This window comes from Parambassis ranga, chromosome 9 (genome assembly GCF_900634625.1).
Source record: "Parambassis ranga chromosome 9, fParRan2.1, whole genome shotgun sequence".
In the NCBI taxonomy this organism is placed as follows: domain Eukaryota; kingdom Metazoa; phylum Chordata; class Actinopteri; family Ambassidae; genus Parambassis; species Parambassis ranga.
Genome location: NC_041030.1, coordinates 2,967,786 through 2,983,748, shown reverse-complemented (window position 1 = coordinate 2,983,748; position 15,963 = coordinate 2,967,786). Strand labels below are relative to the sequence as shown.

General features: G+C 40.8%; 1 protein-coding gene across 2 annotated transcripts; it reads right to left on the bottom strand.

Annotated features, from left to right (window-relative positions):
* Positions 1–777: 777 nt before the first annotated feature.
* golga3 (golgin A3) lies at positions 778–13,687 on the bottom strand. 2 transcript variants are annotated; one of them, XM_028414490.1, is made up of 24 exons: positions 13,615–13,687; positions 12,204–12,484; positions 11,016–11,297; positions 10,055–10,167; positions 9,080–9,804; positions 8,711–8,819; positions 8,217–8,523; positions 7,919–8,121; positions 7,671–7,808; positions 7,352–7,513; positions 6,875–7,243; positions 6,626–6,703; positions 5,574–5,837; positions 5,375–5,469; positions 4,840–5,056; positions 4,512–4,655; positions 4,214–4,411; positions 4,009–4,125; positions 3,711–3,850; positions 3,453–3,585; positions 3,242–3,364; positions 2,994–3,158; positions 2,507–2,670; positions 778–2,413 (listed from the first exon to the last, which is right to left on the bottom strand). In XM_028414490.1, exons 2-24 carry the CDS (start codon positions 12,358–12,360, stop codon positions 2,218–2,220), a joined length of 4,599 nt encoding a protein of 1,532 aa, XP_028270291.1. In that variant the 5' UTR covers positions 12,361–12,484; positions 13,615–13,687; the 3' UTR covers positions 778–2,217. The 2 variants fall into 2 exon arrangements, with proteins under 2 accessions (XP_028270291.1, XP_028270292.1); XM_028414491.1 differs by having other exon boundaries at positions 11,142–11,297.
* Positions 13,688–15,963: the final 2,276 nt, after the last annotated feature.

The following is a 15,963-nucleotide window of genomic DNA, read 5'->3' as shown; positions in this document are numbered from 1 at the left end:
TTCACTACCAAATTGTTCAGATTATTTTTGGGTGCTTGTATTTGTATTTTTCCCTTTCAACTATTTTAAAAAAAAATTTCTAAAATGTTCAGCCCATTAAATAAATAGAGAATATTCTCCAAACACCTCCAACAATGCGAGTTTAAATAAAGAACAGTAGGTGGCGCCAATGCTGTTGTTTCTGGATACAAAACAACAGTCGTTTTTTCGTTTCTGCCTCTTCGCGATTTTGCTATGCTAAATAGAGAAAGAAAATCAAAGTAATTTTTTTTGATATCGGGAACTCCCTTCAGACCCACAAAAAAGTACAAATTTCCTCCACCACATATAAACCATGTTTCCACACCAAACAGAACTGATGAAGCTGCCTGGATGAGCAGTATGTCTTCAAAAAAACTTTCTGAATGAAAATGACCTGGATGACAGAGAACCTTTACCAGCGTGACAAGGTGTAGTATTCCTGTTTTATTTGTTTGACTGGGTTCTCTTTATCTTTCAGGACTTGTGTGAAAACTGCTACAACTACTAGCTGTTTTTAGTTGAGCTGTTCTACTGCCAAGATGAAACGCAGTCAAAACATGTTCCAAAACCGCTGTCTGAGTTCAATTTTTTTTAAAAAATATTGTCCAAATAACCTTGTTCACTCAAATTAATTACAATAAATGAAAAATCCTAAATGGTACATAGTATAGCAAACTGACTTTTTAGTACCCCAGCTGACTTCCACCATCCCTCCAGTGTATTTTTTGTAGGCAAATGAATGAGGACAGGCGATAATGACAGATGTATAGTGCAATTTTATGATAAATACAATCACATCTCCCAACACAAATGTTAAATCAGGAATGCCAATCTTTGAAAGAATAAAACAGCAAGGTTTAAGTATTGTGGATACAGTCCAAACATTTTCAGAACATGGTATATTAATACATTTGCTATCATGTCCCTCAATAAGCATTCTCTTTAAAATGTTCATTGTCCCTTTGGATATCATAAGCATACAATGTTTTTTGTGTGTGGGTATGAACACCAACACAGTAGCTGCTGCACAATTGCATGCAATGAGCTACTCTACCCTCCAATGACCGTTACTATCAGAGCTCAATGGATATCCTGTTTTTCCATTTTCTTTACACAATCAAAACAATGATGATCAATTTACAGTCATAAAAAAGGAAGTGTATGTATATATTAAACTCTGGAAACAATTAACTTATCCCATTACCCATTAAACAACAGCAACGACATGAGACTCGGGGTCAGTATGTACCAAATGTAACAACAGAAAACAAACACATCTGACTGCACCTGCTGTTATTAGATGTAGTAACTGTTTTGTTTCATCTTCCAACTTTCTCTCCGATTCAGTTTAGGTTTGAACGTGCAATGTCAGCTGATCTGATCTACATATTTACAATAGTTCTTCAGTAAGGATTTGCACACATATACAATATAACATTTTGCACACACCCTCAGCAGAAATACACTCTTCCAACCCACCTTAGTCCTTTACAGCACATTAAACATTGCTTAAGGCTTTTTTTTGCGTACAAATTACTGCAGTCCATGCTAGACAAAAACATAACAGACTGTTTTTAGAGTTAACAAACCCAAGGTGATATGGTTACAGGAAACACTGCATTTTAACTAAATAACTGTGCATGACTTAACTTCATGAACAGGAGCAACAATGTTTTTCTGCTTATAAACCACGCTGATGTGTGACCATGTCAGTTAAATCCCAGATGAGTAACTTCACTCATACACAGGCACAAATATATGGAAGAACAGATTATAACCAGTCTGTGGTTTGTTTCTGTCACAGAAAACACTTTTAAAACAATGTCAGCCATCATTAAGCAGCATTAAAGCCACTCAGTTAACATTAGTAGGATGACTAATTACTTAAGCTTCTAAATATGTACTAACAAAATGGGAAATGGGGATTCTCTTGGAGAGGCTGTTAGAGGAAAAACTTCTCAACTCTAAATAAATAAATGTGAGAAAAGCATAACACAAATATAAACAACTGTCCAATAAAGAGTAAATAATAAAGCTATTGTATACTGTATTACTCTGTGAAAGCACTTGTGTGCTGATGGGAAAAATGCCAAATGTTGGCAGCAATTGTTAAGAGAGACAATGGGGGATAAGGGGCTGAAAAAAGTGCCTTTGTGGATAAAACTCCACTCTCCCTCTAATAGCCTGAGAATTTTTCTAGTATGATTGCTGCTGTTCTGCTTCATTGTTATTTTCCACCACCATACTGTTGAGCGGCGCTGCTGATTTGGAGATGTTGTCTTCGAGCCCCAGCTGAGCCAGTCCCTCTTCTGCGTTTGTCCATGAGCTCATTGACTCATGTACTGTCACTGTGTGTTCCTCCATCTGCTTTTGGAGGCTATCCATCTCCTCCCTGCAAGAAAAAAAAAACATTACGTCTGTTCTGGCACTATACAACAAAAAACTTCATGTATGTTCGACGATCCAGACAGAAAGATGAGCTTACTTGAGCTGCCGTAGACAATTGTGCAGGTTATTGAGCGGCTCTTTGTTGACAGAAGTTGATGGTTTCAGCAGTTCATCCAGAAGGGAGGCAGGCACTGGGCAGTCTGGGATCTTAACTGGTGTCACTGGGTTGGATGGGTTCCCTTCGATCTTTAGCTCCATGCGCTGTTGTTCGAAGAACAACATCATTACAGGGACATACTTAGTCATTTATTTTCAGCAGGCATTTCTTACTTGGCCTTACACTTACAGCAATTTCCCTAAAGGGAGGAAGTCAGCTTTGTAAACATTTCTCATACTGTAAAATTACTGGTTACATCCAGCAACCAACAAACTGTAGTAGCAAGTGGTAATTGCTGTGATTATGAAAATTCAAAAGATCAGAAATACTTCAGTTTGTTGGTTTTAGAAAATGATTATGCCAAGACACTTACACTTAGCAAAACCACACAGACTATCCTAGGATGGCAAACATGTTTCAGCTTTACCTTCCTCAGACGATTCTGTTTGAGGTCCTGTTTGAGTTGCTGGTTCTGAAGCAGGACTGTCTTCATGCTGTTTCTCAGCTCACCCACTTTGGCCTGCAGCATGAACTTGTCCTTCCTAGTACTGTTCATCTCCTCCTGCACCGACTCCAGCTCCACCTTTATGTTCTGAAACAAAGAAGCATTTAATTATCACACTAAAGCAAAGCATATTTACTGACTAAACATGAATATTTTATGATCAAGCTTACCTGCAGAGCTGTCTGTAGGTTGTCCAGCTCCCTGTGGTGGCACTGCTCCATCATCTCCAGCTGCTGCTTCTGAGCCTCAATCTCCCTCTGTCTCTGCTCCACCTCCCATTTTAAGTCCTCAACCTGGAAGAATGTTCAGTGTCAGACCTTCTGACATTCATCCCAAGTAAAACAGTAACTTTACCTAAAGATTCCAGACTATGGTCCTTACCTCTTGGTTAGTGAGAGGCTGCTTGGATAGTTCCTCATCCAGTTGTTTCCGGAGTATCTGGAGCTGAGAGTGAGCCTCAGCCAGTTCCTCTTGGAACATGGAAACCTCTTGAGCATGCTGCTCATCCTGCGTCCTGCAGTGTATGGCACATTCACTGGTAAACCACTGATAAAAACCACAGCCCCTCACTATCTATTTTGCAACATAATATCAGACTACAAGCAGATTTTTTTTTTCAGGTCAGGTCAATGCACATACTGTAGTTTGAGAGCTTCGGTCTGCAGAGCTTTGACCAGGTCCTCTTTGGCCTGCAAGTCTTTCTTGATCTCTGACAGCTCCAGCATGGCTGCCCTGTAGTGCCTTCTGTTGTGAGCTGCCTCTGCTTTTGCTGCTGCCACCTAAAGGACACATTGAATAATTACAACAAATAAGGGCAAAGACAGTGAAGATGCATTTCACATGTGGTCTATTTTACTTTTTACTTTAATTATTTTAATTGTCTAAAAATAATAAGCACATTTAAAGGAACACTTTAGCCCATGTATGATGCTCCTACCTGGTCTTTTAGGTCCTTAACTTTGGTTTTCTCCTTTTCCAGGGCAAGCTGTAGAGATTGCACCATCTGCTTCATTTGTTGGTCCTCTTCCTCTTTACGCCTCAGAACAGCTTGAACCTAAAAGCACATTTTTGCATTTTGGTCTAAATGCTGCAAAACACTTTGCAATACTGGAGTGAGCCAGAGCCAGAGAACAGATTTTTACCTGTAGGTTAAGCTGGACAAGATCAGCCTCCCTCTTTGCTAAGGCAGACTCTAAAATATTGGCATGCTCCCGCAGTGCATTATGGGACTGTGCTAATCCAGCCAGTTTCCCTTTTTCATGTTCCAGCTCGAGTGCTAACTTTTTGTTGGCATCTTCTAATTTTCTGATCCGTTTCTTGAAGCAGCGTGATTCTTGAAGCTGTAAAAATGGATCCATGTCATTCACAGAAAATGGTGTACATGAATGTAAAGCATATTGTTCCATATGATGGATTAAAACTAAATGATGCATAGCTCACCTCATCCTCAAGTTCCAGAACCTTCTCCTGGTACTCCTCAAGCTCAGTGGAGGTGAGAGTGATCACTTCCTGCAGCTCCTTCTCCAACATAGCCTTACTGTTGGTCACAGCCTGCAGCTCAGCCTGCAGAGCCTCAATCTTCTTCTACATCACAAAAGAAACAAATGTATTTCAGTATGCTTCAGTTTGTAAGTACTTTTTAGTACTAACAAAAACTTTTCACAATGTCTTGACATAGAGTATATAAAAACATGAAAAAGGAGAGGAGGAAAAAAAGAGGAGCGGGATAAAAAGAGACAGTGAGTTATTTCCCTAACCTTTACATTACCTGTAAGGCCTGGCTATCTCCCCCCTCTGACACCTGGCCCTTGAGTTTGACCAGCTCTGCCTCGGCTGTTTCCTTGTCAGTGAGAGCCTCTTGGAGCCTCCTGCTCAGGATGCCCACTGCATTCTCATAGGCCTTGTGTTTGGCCTTCATCTCCTTCTGAGCACTAGTCAAATCTGTTCCTAGTCTCTTCATGCGCACCTTTTGCTCAGAGATGGCCCTATTGTAAGAAATAGGGGTAAATAAGACATTTGAGGAATGAGTTATTTCCTTACAATATGTAAATGTGTGAGTGGTGCATCTTAAATTTATATTTACAAAAACACAAACACAACCTCTACTGATGTAGATGCATGTACTTTTCATGCAAGTACTGACTCATATTTTTGCTATATGGAAAAGGGGACTTGTATAAGCACTGTTCCTAATTTCTATTTACAAATACCACCTGACCACACACATATTCAGCATGATTCATGTCATTTCTTTGATAACCATAAAAGCTCCTAAAAATCTCTCGAAGCAGAACATGACTCACTTTTTGGCTTCTGCTTCCATTTGCTCCACCTGTTTCCTCAAGCCTTCATTCTCTTGTGTCACTGCTGCAAGCTGGCTCTGATCAAACTGTAGAGACTGGTTGGGAGAAGAAAAACAAATATATATTACAATAAATGCACAGTTAAGCAACCAAATTTGGTTTGTCCTTAATTATTAAAAAATACTATCGTATACAGTACCTGAATCTGGGTATCTAGCTGATCTCTTTCTTTCTGGATGGCTTGCAGATGGGCTTCCATGTTACTCATCTGCTCCTGGACTCTCACCACCTCCTTCTGCAGCCGGGCCTGCTCCAGCTCTGCTTTCTGCTTCTCCCCCTGAATGCCCAGCAGCTCCTGCTTTAGGTCCTTCACCTCTGCCAACAGGCGCTTTTTGGTGGACTTGAGCTCACTGATTAACTGGTCTTTAGAGGTGGCATCCCGACGGTATGCTTCTACCATCACCTGCCAAGTCAAAAACATTGTGAGCTTGATTAACGGTTTACACAGAGCACGATGATAAAGAAGAATAGTCTCCTGCATATTAAAGTTGACTGAAACATTAGTCTAGAGGCTTCAAAGCATAGTGGAGAGAGGCTGCAACAACACTAATGTACACTGTTCCATCTCCAGGCTTTAGTGAAATATTTTATAGATTAAAAAAAAAACGTAGACTATGCTTTTTTTCCTTGAGCACATTATAAAAACATTAAATATTTCATGAGCTATAAAAAGAAAAGCCTTCTGTCGACTGTTTTTCTTCATGCAGAGCTTACATTTTAATTGCCAATTTTTGCATCCAGGACAGCTGTGTGAATGTTCTTCTTCACCACCAGAGTTGGTGGTTTCTGCTGAAGGTGGTGCAAATACAATTTGATGGACCAAGATGCAAGCATGAGTATGAAGAAATTCTACAAAACCTTCATTCTTGAAAAAGATTCAATACAGTGCACATTTCTTTCATTCTGTCAAATAACTTCAGCCCTCTTCATGACAGCCTGTCAATGTAAAACAAAGCAGCCTCCATCATTGCTCAATCCAGAGAGGCGTGTCAACCAGCAATTTGGCCATTCTTCAGAGAATCTGACAGGCATCTGCCTCTACAATACATCACCCCACAACAGCATCAGTCTTAGTCAGCTGGGAGAGTTCTGACAAGTGGTTTCTAAAAGTACATTAAGTATTAAGTACAGGCTCCACTTCTCCCTGAAAGCTGTAAACAAGCCCACGTAAAAGCACAGGAGATGTTTTACCTTTTGTTGCTGGAACTGATCCTTTAACTTCTGCGCTTGTTTCTTCAGGGAGTTGTTTTCTTGTTGTAGAGTTTCAATCTGTGTAAAAAAATCCCTTTGTTATTCACTACACAGTGCTACTCCGGAGTTCATGAATCTAAAGAAATTAAGGCTGCTTACACTAGAGGGATAAAACACACCCCTCACAATCAGATGTGAATTTTAACGCTATCGCCTAAAAAAAAAAAGGTTCCGTATATTGCCTCTTACCTGATTGGCTTTAACTTGGACTTCCTGTCTGAGCTGATCCAAGACATCGGAGGCCACCAAAACATCCTCTCCCAGGCGCTCAGCTCCTTCATCAAGTTGGCTCTTGTCAGCCCGGGCTGCCTGCAGTGCTACCTCCAGGACTATTTTCTCATTTTGGAGGTACTGGATGTTGTCATCTTTGGCGCTGCTTTCTGTCTGAAGCTCAGCCAGCTGGGCCTCCAGCTCTAGGTATCGGGCCTCTAGCTGGTTGATGGACTGCTCTTTGGTTTGTAGATTCTCCTGAGTGGTTGTCAGCTGGCGCATCAACTCCAGATGTTCTTTCTGAAGTGACTGCAGCTGGACATCCTTCTGGGAAAGGGTCAGCTTTACCTAAGAAAGACAGTGTAGCAGTCAAGTTTAGAGCAAGAAGCAGTAAGAAATGTACTGCTATAACAAGTTGCAAGACAGCGCTGTTAAGTTACTGTTAAGTTTGGTTACCTGCTCAAGTTCCCTTTCCAGAGAGCTGGCTGTGTTGGCCAGTTTTATTAAGCGATCTCGCTCTTCCTCAAATTCTTCCAGCTTCTGCTGCAGGTCATCTTCCACCATGGTCTTGGCATCCTGGATCTGCTTGTAAGCAGCTTCTTGGGTCAGCATATCAGCCTACATCACAGAAAGGACAAAAGAACTTCTAAACATATTGGAATTTGGCTACATAAAACTTGTATGCATGTTCATTATGTATAGTTATTTCCTATAGAGTAGATAGAGATGTTATATCTAAGGTGACATTTTTGGAAATGGACCTTAAAAACTATACCTCAATGCTCTGCAGCTGGACAGCAATGCGCTCTTTATCCTTGATAGAGCGATGTTGTGTTTCAGTAAGCTGATGGGACAGTGTCACATTTTCCAACTTCAGATGTTCCAGGACACCAATCTGATTCATCTGTCCAGCCTGAGAGTGAAGATAAAGCAGAATGTGACACGTCACCCATGGTGTCTTGTCCTCCATATAGCTACATATAACGAAAAACCATGTCGAAATTGCACTAGTATCATCCTCACCTGCATGTTGGCCATCTCACTTTGGAGTCGTACTCTAGCCTCCTGGGCCAGTGCTAGCTGCTGCTGGTACCACTGTCTGACCTGCTGGAGTGAGTCAATCTCAGCCTGGGAGGTCTTTAGTCTGCTCTGCAGAGTGCTACGCTCCAGCTGGACCTGCTGAAGCTGGCTCTGAAGACCACTCATCTGCTTACGCAAATCCTGAACTGCAGTACAGGAGTAAAAACATCCAGTTTTAAAAACAGTTGTGGAGGCCACTAGTATGTTAAAACACTGAACTCTGTATGACTTAGTCACTCACCTGTACCGTCTCTTGAGGTTACAGCATTTTGCAGCTCCTCCACTTTGCCCATCAGCCTGTTGTATTGGTCTTCAGCAACCTTTAGATCATTGCTTATAGAAGCCAGACTGGCATTCTTGTTCTCCAAACTGCCCTGGAGCTCCACCATGGCCTTCTCTAGCTGGCTGCAGTTTTGCCGCAAAGTGCCAACTTCAGTAGTAAGGGCGCTTTGCTTCTCCTGGCTGACCTGAGCCTCCTCCTTTTTAGCCTGCAGCTGAGCGTTCGTTGCAGCCAACTGGGCCTGAAGCTCTGTCTTCTCCTTGAGGGCCTAGAAGACACGGTGAGGGGTCACAGAATTTAAACCAACTGCAGTTGTTTTCAATATGGTGGGATTACATGAATATTTTAGGCCTATTTTAAATGTTAATATAATTTTACTAGGCAGAGGTAATGCTTATTGATGGATGCTGTATGCATGTAGGACAAAAACAAAATTATGAAAAACAATATGCTACCTGGTTGGCCTCAGATGACAGTGATTCTAGCTGACCTTCCAGTCTCATCTTCTCCTTCAGCACTTGGAGCATTTCATCATGGCCCATGACAGAACTCTCCAAAGAAACACTGACACAAATGTCAACATTAGTGCAGAAGCAAAAGACAATTAGATGCAGATTCATAGCATTACTTTACTGTGTTTCAGTGTACCGTTTCCACTTTCATGTAATACTATCTCCAAATAATATTAGCTTAAGTATGCTGCTATGCAGTTTATTCTTAATGCCATTGTTATAAAATAATGCTTAAGTAGTTATATTGCTCCATTTTAATCTGAAACTATCAAATATTAAAAAAAAAAAAAAAAAAAAAAAAAAAAAAAATACCTGCTGGAGAAACTGTCCCTGCGGCTGCGGGGCTCTGCTGTCTCTTCTCTCTCCTGCTCCAGCTCCAGCAATTGCTGCTCATCACTGGCTGCCTGCAGCACCTCCTGCAGGGATGGAAACTGACCCATGGCCTCAGGAGCAATCTCCCTCCCCTCCACTGTGTATGGTCCCTGGTGCCTCTCCACTGCTGCAGAGAGCAAGCCATATGTCCCCCGGGTAGACAAATTGCTGTAAGAAGAGCTGTCGCTGTCGTTTCCATCATTCCCAAGTCTTGCTCCCGATTCACTGCCATCAAATTCCGACACATTGTCCCCAACGTGCAGTGAGGAAACGGACTGTGCCTCTAGCTCACAGGTGGTGCCCTCTGACATCACACTGACCTCAGACAGTGTGGAAACAGAGCTAATGGTAGACTGGAGGGAGCTCATTGAGTTATCTGCTGTCTTCATGACACTGCCACCACCACCTCCACCTCCATCACTCTCAGGAGACTTGTAATCAGCCAAGGAGTGGATCTTGTTGGGCCGAGAAGACTTGGACTTCCTCTCTTTGGAGGGTGGAATTCCAAGGCTACCTAGTTTTGGACCCCGTGGAACACTGGTCCTTAGGAAGGAATACTCCTTGGTCATAGCCAGAGTGCTGGCCCGGGGTAGTGCCTCAGGATGCAGCATGAGTTCTGGATCCAGGGTACTGGATGGTCTGCTCTTGGTGGTGGTGCGGTGAGACTAAAAACAAAAGGAGTCATAATGACAAAATATGAACGTAGGTTCTAGATGACATGTAAATAAATTCATTGCAGCAAGTACAGAACATTTATTTAAAATTAAAAGCTGGAAACCTCACTTTATCAAACATAGTGATGTGGAGAAAATGACCACAACTGCAGCCAAGAAAACATGATAATTTTAAAAGCAAATAATAACACTATGGTAAAAATGTATGTGTGCTGTCCATAACCTGACAGCATTCACTTACCCTCTCCTTATGTCTCTGCACTCTGTACTGTTTAAGTTGCTCTTCAAGGCGCCGGCGAGCCTCATGGCGAATCTTCTCCTCATTCTCCATCTCCAGTGACGGCTTCTGGTTGGCTAAAGGAAAACAATGTTAAAACAAACCAAAGACCAGCACACATACTACCCTATTAGTTATATAAGATCTAGTCTAATGACTACAGAAGCAGCATTCAGTGTTGTATATTGTGGTATATGCAGAGTTGCCTGAAGCCCTGTTCTTGAATAGCAATGATAAGGAAATTATTCAAACTGAAGCTATGTTAATGAGATATATATTTCTGCACAAACCACAGTGACTAGTATGAAACAAAGTGCACCTGTTAAAATCCAACCATTCACTTGACAGCTAATACCAATTTCTGGAGCACATAGGTAGCCTAGATATTACTGTCATATTATTCTATGCATTAAAAAAGATGACCCATCACCGTCTTTATTTTCTGTGTTAGTTCACACACACTAAAAAAAAATCAGCTGGTAAGTAATTATTCAAATAAATGCATTAAACGGTGTACACTGAACCAGTTCATGAGCTATCAGATGGGATACTGAGGATTATTCCATGCAGTGCTAAATATATTCTTTGTGGGAGTTAAAATATAAAGACAAATGTGCTTTGTTTCATGCTTAAAAATATTTCAAAACGGTGAGCAAGGCAACTGTCTCTAACCACCAAGAACAGGAGTAGATCCAAAATACAGCCATTAGTTAAACAATGTTATAAATGAAGCACCAACATCAAATTTTGCTTAAGTAGCCAGATGCAGAAAGGAGCTCAAAAACATTCCCACTGTTCAGATAATACAAAAAACAAATAAGGTTAAAATGTACATGAGCCAAAGACAAAAACATCCCACAGCAAAATTATGTTAAAAACAAAGGGGTATTGAGAGGGTATTCACTCCACATAAGTTTTTGCTTACACAGTTCAGTCTCCTGCATAGGCATACTGATTCTGAGCGACTGCAAAGCATCACCCTTGTGAATCGTGACCTCAGCACTAGCCCCCTCAGACTTCTCTAGCATCATGGGTTGATAAGGAGCCACACCTGGGGAGGGCTCTTGGTTCTGCGCGTTGATAGGGGAGCTGCTGCTCTGGGGAGGAGCTGTCGGAGGCAGGGACCCATTAATAAGGGTGTCCCCTGCAGCCACAGAGCCCTCTACCAGTCCATTTCCATTTGGCATCACATCTGAACTGACAGGACCTGAAAGGGAGGGAAGAATTAATGCCTGAAGGAATGCAGCAATTAGTCATTACAAGTTCTTCTGAACTAGCCAGAGTGGATGTGATTATTTTTGCAAACTGGCTGGACAACTTTGTCAAGCAACAAAAGCACATTTACAGGCCCTTCACTTAAATTACAGATAATTACACTACCTGTACAAGGATATGTATTGTTGTACATGCACCAAAGCACAATACACATAAATGCTAGGACCAAACATTAATAGGAATAGCACACTGCCTTACACAAGACAAACCATGACTCATCAGACCATGCCACTTCTTCTATTGCTCCTCAGTCCAGTTCTGACCCTCACATAACCATTGTAGGCTTTTTTTCTACCTAGTTCACAGCCATATGCACAGTGTATTTTGACATATACATATATATGTACATTAAATGTTTAAATGACTTGAGTGTGTGTGCTTTTCTCACTGTTAACACACACACTGTTGTTTCTTAATGTCTTCAAACTTAACACACTGGTATAATATTGAGTCTCTAAAAAGCTTTGTCCATCTTTGTGGTTCTGGGGTGCTTTCCCTTTGAGCTAGCTAGAATATGCATTGCCAGTCACCACCTTACACCCTGGTAAATGCAAGCATTGTTGGCCCCTGATGATGATTAATTAGAATTCAGTTCAACTATTTATCACATTAGTGCACAGAGCCATGCTACATCTACAGTACATAGAGCAGTAGAAGGCCCCAGGCTTTGCAGTCGCCACGAAAACAGGTCATGCATAGCAAGATATAAATGTCATATAAAATAAATGACTGTAATATCAATAAAGGAAGAAAAAGACTTTACAGATCAGGTAACAAGAGTTGGAACTACTGTAACAACACCCATTTTATTTTCTACCAAGATAGCATCAGTACTCACCATTATGGATATCTGCTTTTGTGTGGTATGTGTTCTCCAGCCCTTGTTTCAGTTGGGTTTCATGTTCCTCTGCCTCTCTGGGTTTAAGAACTTGGTCTTCTGGATACACGTTAGCCTCCATTAGAGTTGCTGCTGAGTGTTTTGTATCTACTTCCATTGAGAAATTTTAACAGTTCTGCTGCTTCACTTGAAAAAATGTCTTACAACAACAACATCTTCTTAGAAGCCAGGATAGCTGGGAGCATGTTAGTGTCCAGGAGCACTTCTGGGCACAGGCAACACTGAAGATAGAGAATACTGGGTTAAAAATGTGGCTTATAATAGAGCTGCTCTTGTTTTGAGAATACAACATCATAATAAATATAGTTTGATCACAGAACAAATTGTAGCCCCTTTACTGTGGTCTGGTTTAGACACTAATAATGTTTTGTAACAACACAGCATGCTATAATTTAACCATAAGCTACAGTCGATGGCTAACACGCTGGCTTGGTAGTTAAGTGGATTGGGTCTTGTTAATTATAGCTTAAACTGCAAAGAGACTGAATCCATCTGTATTTATAAGAAAAGCAGAAAGGATAACAATGAGAATATGACAGGTTAAAACTAACATTTATCTGCATTGGTTTACTTGTACACAAATGAATTAAATCGCTGAGTGAAATTTTAGTCTACTGGCAGTCAGGGATAAGCCTTAACCTGCTTAACATGCGGCGACAGTGGGAGGCATCAGCTGCCGCAATAATTAGAAATGATCATTTAGACATAACTAAGATATTCATTCAAATTATGGGCATTTGTGGACATCAAGCCTGGTTTTACATTTGCATGGACTTAAAGAAGACTGTGTTTTGGTGCCTTTTTTAAGATCGTAAGGTCTGCAGTCAGCTCCTGCGGTGACAGCAGTAGTATTGATTGCTCCTCTGTGCGTCATGTTATGTTATCATTGTAGTCTACCTGTCACTTTTGTTGTTAATGATAACCTTTTGCACATAGAATGCGTTGTTAGCTCTCTGAAAAACTCGGTTTCTTTGCTAGCCTCTGCATGTCTAAGTGGAGTCGGATAAACAAACCAAAACAGTCACTGTAAATGCTGCATATCGCCCTTTGATGGTTCCAGTTCATCTAGATCAGTTAATACATAATAATGACATATTAGATGCTATGTTGACAACGTTAGCTATCAATGCTAACGAGGGAGCTAGCTGGCTAGATGTGTTTACGACGAGCCCTGTCAAGCTAAATTTGCTAAGTCGCTAGCTGGAATCGTCAGCGCCACTGGAAGGATTTCTGATATATTTTAAGTAATTACACGAAATGCCAACTATCGCATAAGTACGGTACAACCCCCACGTGTAAATTATAAACTGACAATTTTGGTATATGTTAAATAAAGATAATACATCCTCACCTTTTTCGAGCTTCGCCTTTTACTACGTGGCTGTTTAAGTTCCGTCCCTTATCTGTCCGACTGGAAACAGAGGGCGCAACAACATGGGACACAGGAACACATGAAACTCGTCAGATAACTGAAAGCCTGCGGTCTATACCTACAGGGTTAGACATTCAAATATAAAATGACGTATCGTCAATATAATTGGTTAGTTACAGTGTAAATGCTTATAGTAATTAGAAAATGATTACACGAGCCATAATATGGAACGTACAAAGCCTCCGGCGGATCTGAAGGATGTGGTACACTGCTTCACTCTTGTGGTCACAGAACGGTACCTTTCCAGCTGTGGAGCAGCTAACCTGCAGCTGTAGGTGCCACAAGCTGTGTTACAAGCTGCTGGTGTCAGTTTCTGAGCCTTACACAAGATGATGCACAGAATGAATTCATATTACATAATGAAATCATGCCACTACTCAATGTAACAAGATTAAACTGGATTCCACTTACAGGATAAGAGTTAAGCTATACTTACATTGGCCCTGCTATAATAAATAAATAAATAAATAAAAGCAAGTCATACAGTTATTCAGTCACGGCTAGTCTTCAATTCCACTCTACAAAGTCCACAAAGGCTACTAAAGTAGCACTGAAATAGGGAAGCACTAAAATAATCCCAGGCCTATGTTGTATATTTAAATTCATTATTCAAAATGTCATTGCGTATTCTAGAAAAACAGATTAAGAAAACCTTTATTTGTCCCACAATGGGGAAATGACTGTTGCATGCCTGTCTTAATAAACATGTGTAATTAAATCAAGCTTGCACTTCGGAAAACATCAAGTAAAGCATTTTATAATGATAAAAAAAATCTAAGGTCAGGACTAAAGTCACATGTTTGTCACAATCTATGGTTTATGTATATACTGTGAAGCTTTCACCTGCTTGTTTCAGGTGCTACCACAACATTTCAACATTAACAGCACCCTGCTTTGCTAACAATTGACAGTTTGCATACATGGATTGTAATAACATCAGAAAGAGTGGGTGTGTCTGGAACAAGGTGTTTATGCAGGAATTCAGTCATATTCATCATGTTGCAGAGCTCATTTCACACCCTGCAGTCGGCCGTGCAGAATACAGAGCTCAATGGAGGGCAGCGATACCCCAAGTCTGAACTCACAGGATATCAATCAGGTTGATGTCATGGCTGACGGTTTTCACGACTTATATAATACAATATATAAATGTATACAGAGTTATGGCTCTTGTGTGAACCCTAATTAATCATACTCATCAATCATACTAGTCTACACTGTCCCTTTACAATGTCACTTCAGTATAGCCAATGTACAATGCTCCAGCCATGATCCACCTGATGTCTATTTCCTTTCCATCTTGCACTACTTACTTGTGGTGCCTGTAACACAGGGTCTATGTTGTGCCATCACAGCCATGACTCATGTTCTGTTCATTGTATGTCTTATAACATCATGTCAATTTATTGCCTTATTTTTTTAGATTACATTGTTTTACTTTGTTTTATCTAATGTTATTTTATCTTATTTTATTTTAACCCATGCATGCTTCTTATTAAGTATTGTGTATTTAAGTATGTTGCCCCTACAGACACAAGCTCACTGTTATGGAGTTGTCACTTTACTACTTTTCTTTCCTGTTTATTTTACTACAGTCTAGAAATGAGCCTTTAGTGTAAATAAAGTACCATAACGCCAAACCATCTTTTAAAACAGGCTTGTGTGTTGTAAGTTCCAAGGGGAGTGTAAGGACGACATGTGGCTGAGCAACAAAATGAGTGACCTCAGCTTCAGTCATTTCACTAATCTACTTCTTCCATCACAAAACAAATCTCCTGACCTGATGAACATGAACTGCTTCATGTCACAGTAACCAACTGTATCTAGAGAACTGCTGCGGCCTCCTTGTGGTGTCAGTAAGGTCATGTACCTGAGTCAGAAGGATGAGGGTTAGAAGTAAACCTCCCTGACTTTGATGACACACTTTGTTTTCTCTCTGCCATACGTTAGTGAATCTCTTCCAGGTGATGATTATCACATAAATTAAACTGAGAATGTGTAACATGATGAACCAAATGAAATAATTAGAGCACTGAAACAGATGACCTTGATGACCATAATGATGACAGATGGAATAGCAGGTAAATGTTTTGTTTACTCAGATTTTAGATTCTCTATCAATTAACCTAACATGCACACGTTTGAGACTGTGGGAGAAAACCAGAGACCCTGGAGGAAAACCCACCTGGCACGTGGAGAGCATGTAAGCTCCACACAGGAAGAGGCCAGCTGACAGCTGCTGTTACTGACCTAACCACTGCACCACCA

Bases quoted from the DNA above. Each gene is read 5' to 3' on its own strand.
- golga3 (XM_028414490.1), bottom strand. From the start codon at position 12,360: ATGGAAGTAGATACAAAACACTCAGCAGCAACTCTAATGGAGGCTAAC. The intron at 7,809-7,918 runs GTGAGGATGATA...CTTCACTCTCAG, and splicing joins GTGAGATGGCCAACATGCAG to GCTGGACAGATGAATCAGAT. The intron at 7,514-7,670 runs GTATAGTTTTTA...TCTGTGATGTAG, and splicing joins TCCAGCTGCAGAGCATTGAG to GCTGATATGCTGACCCAAGA.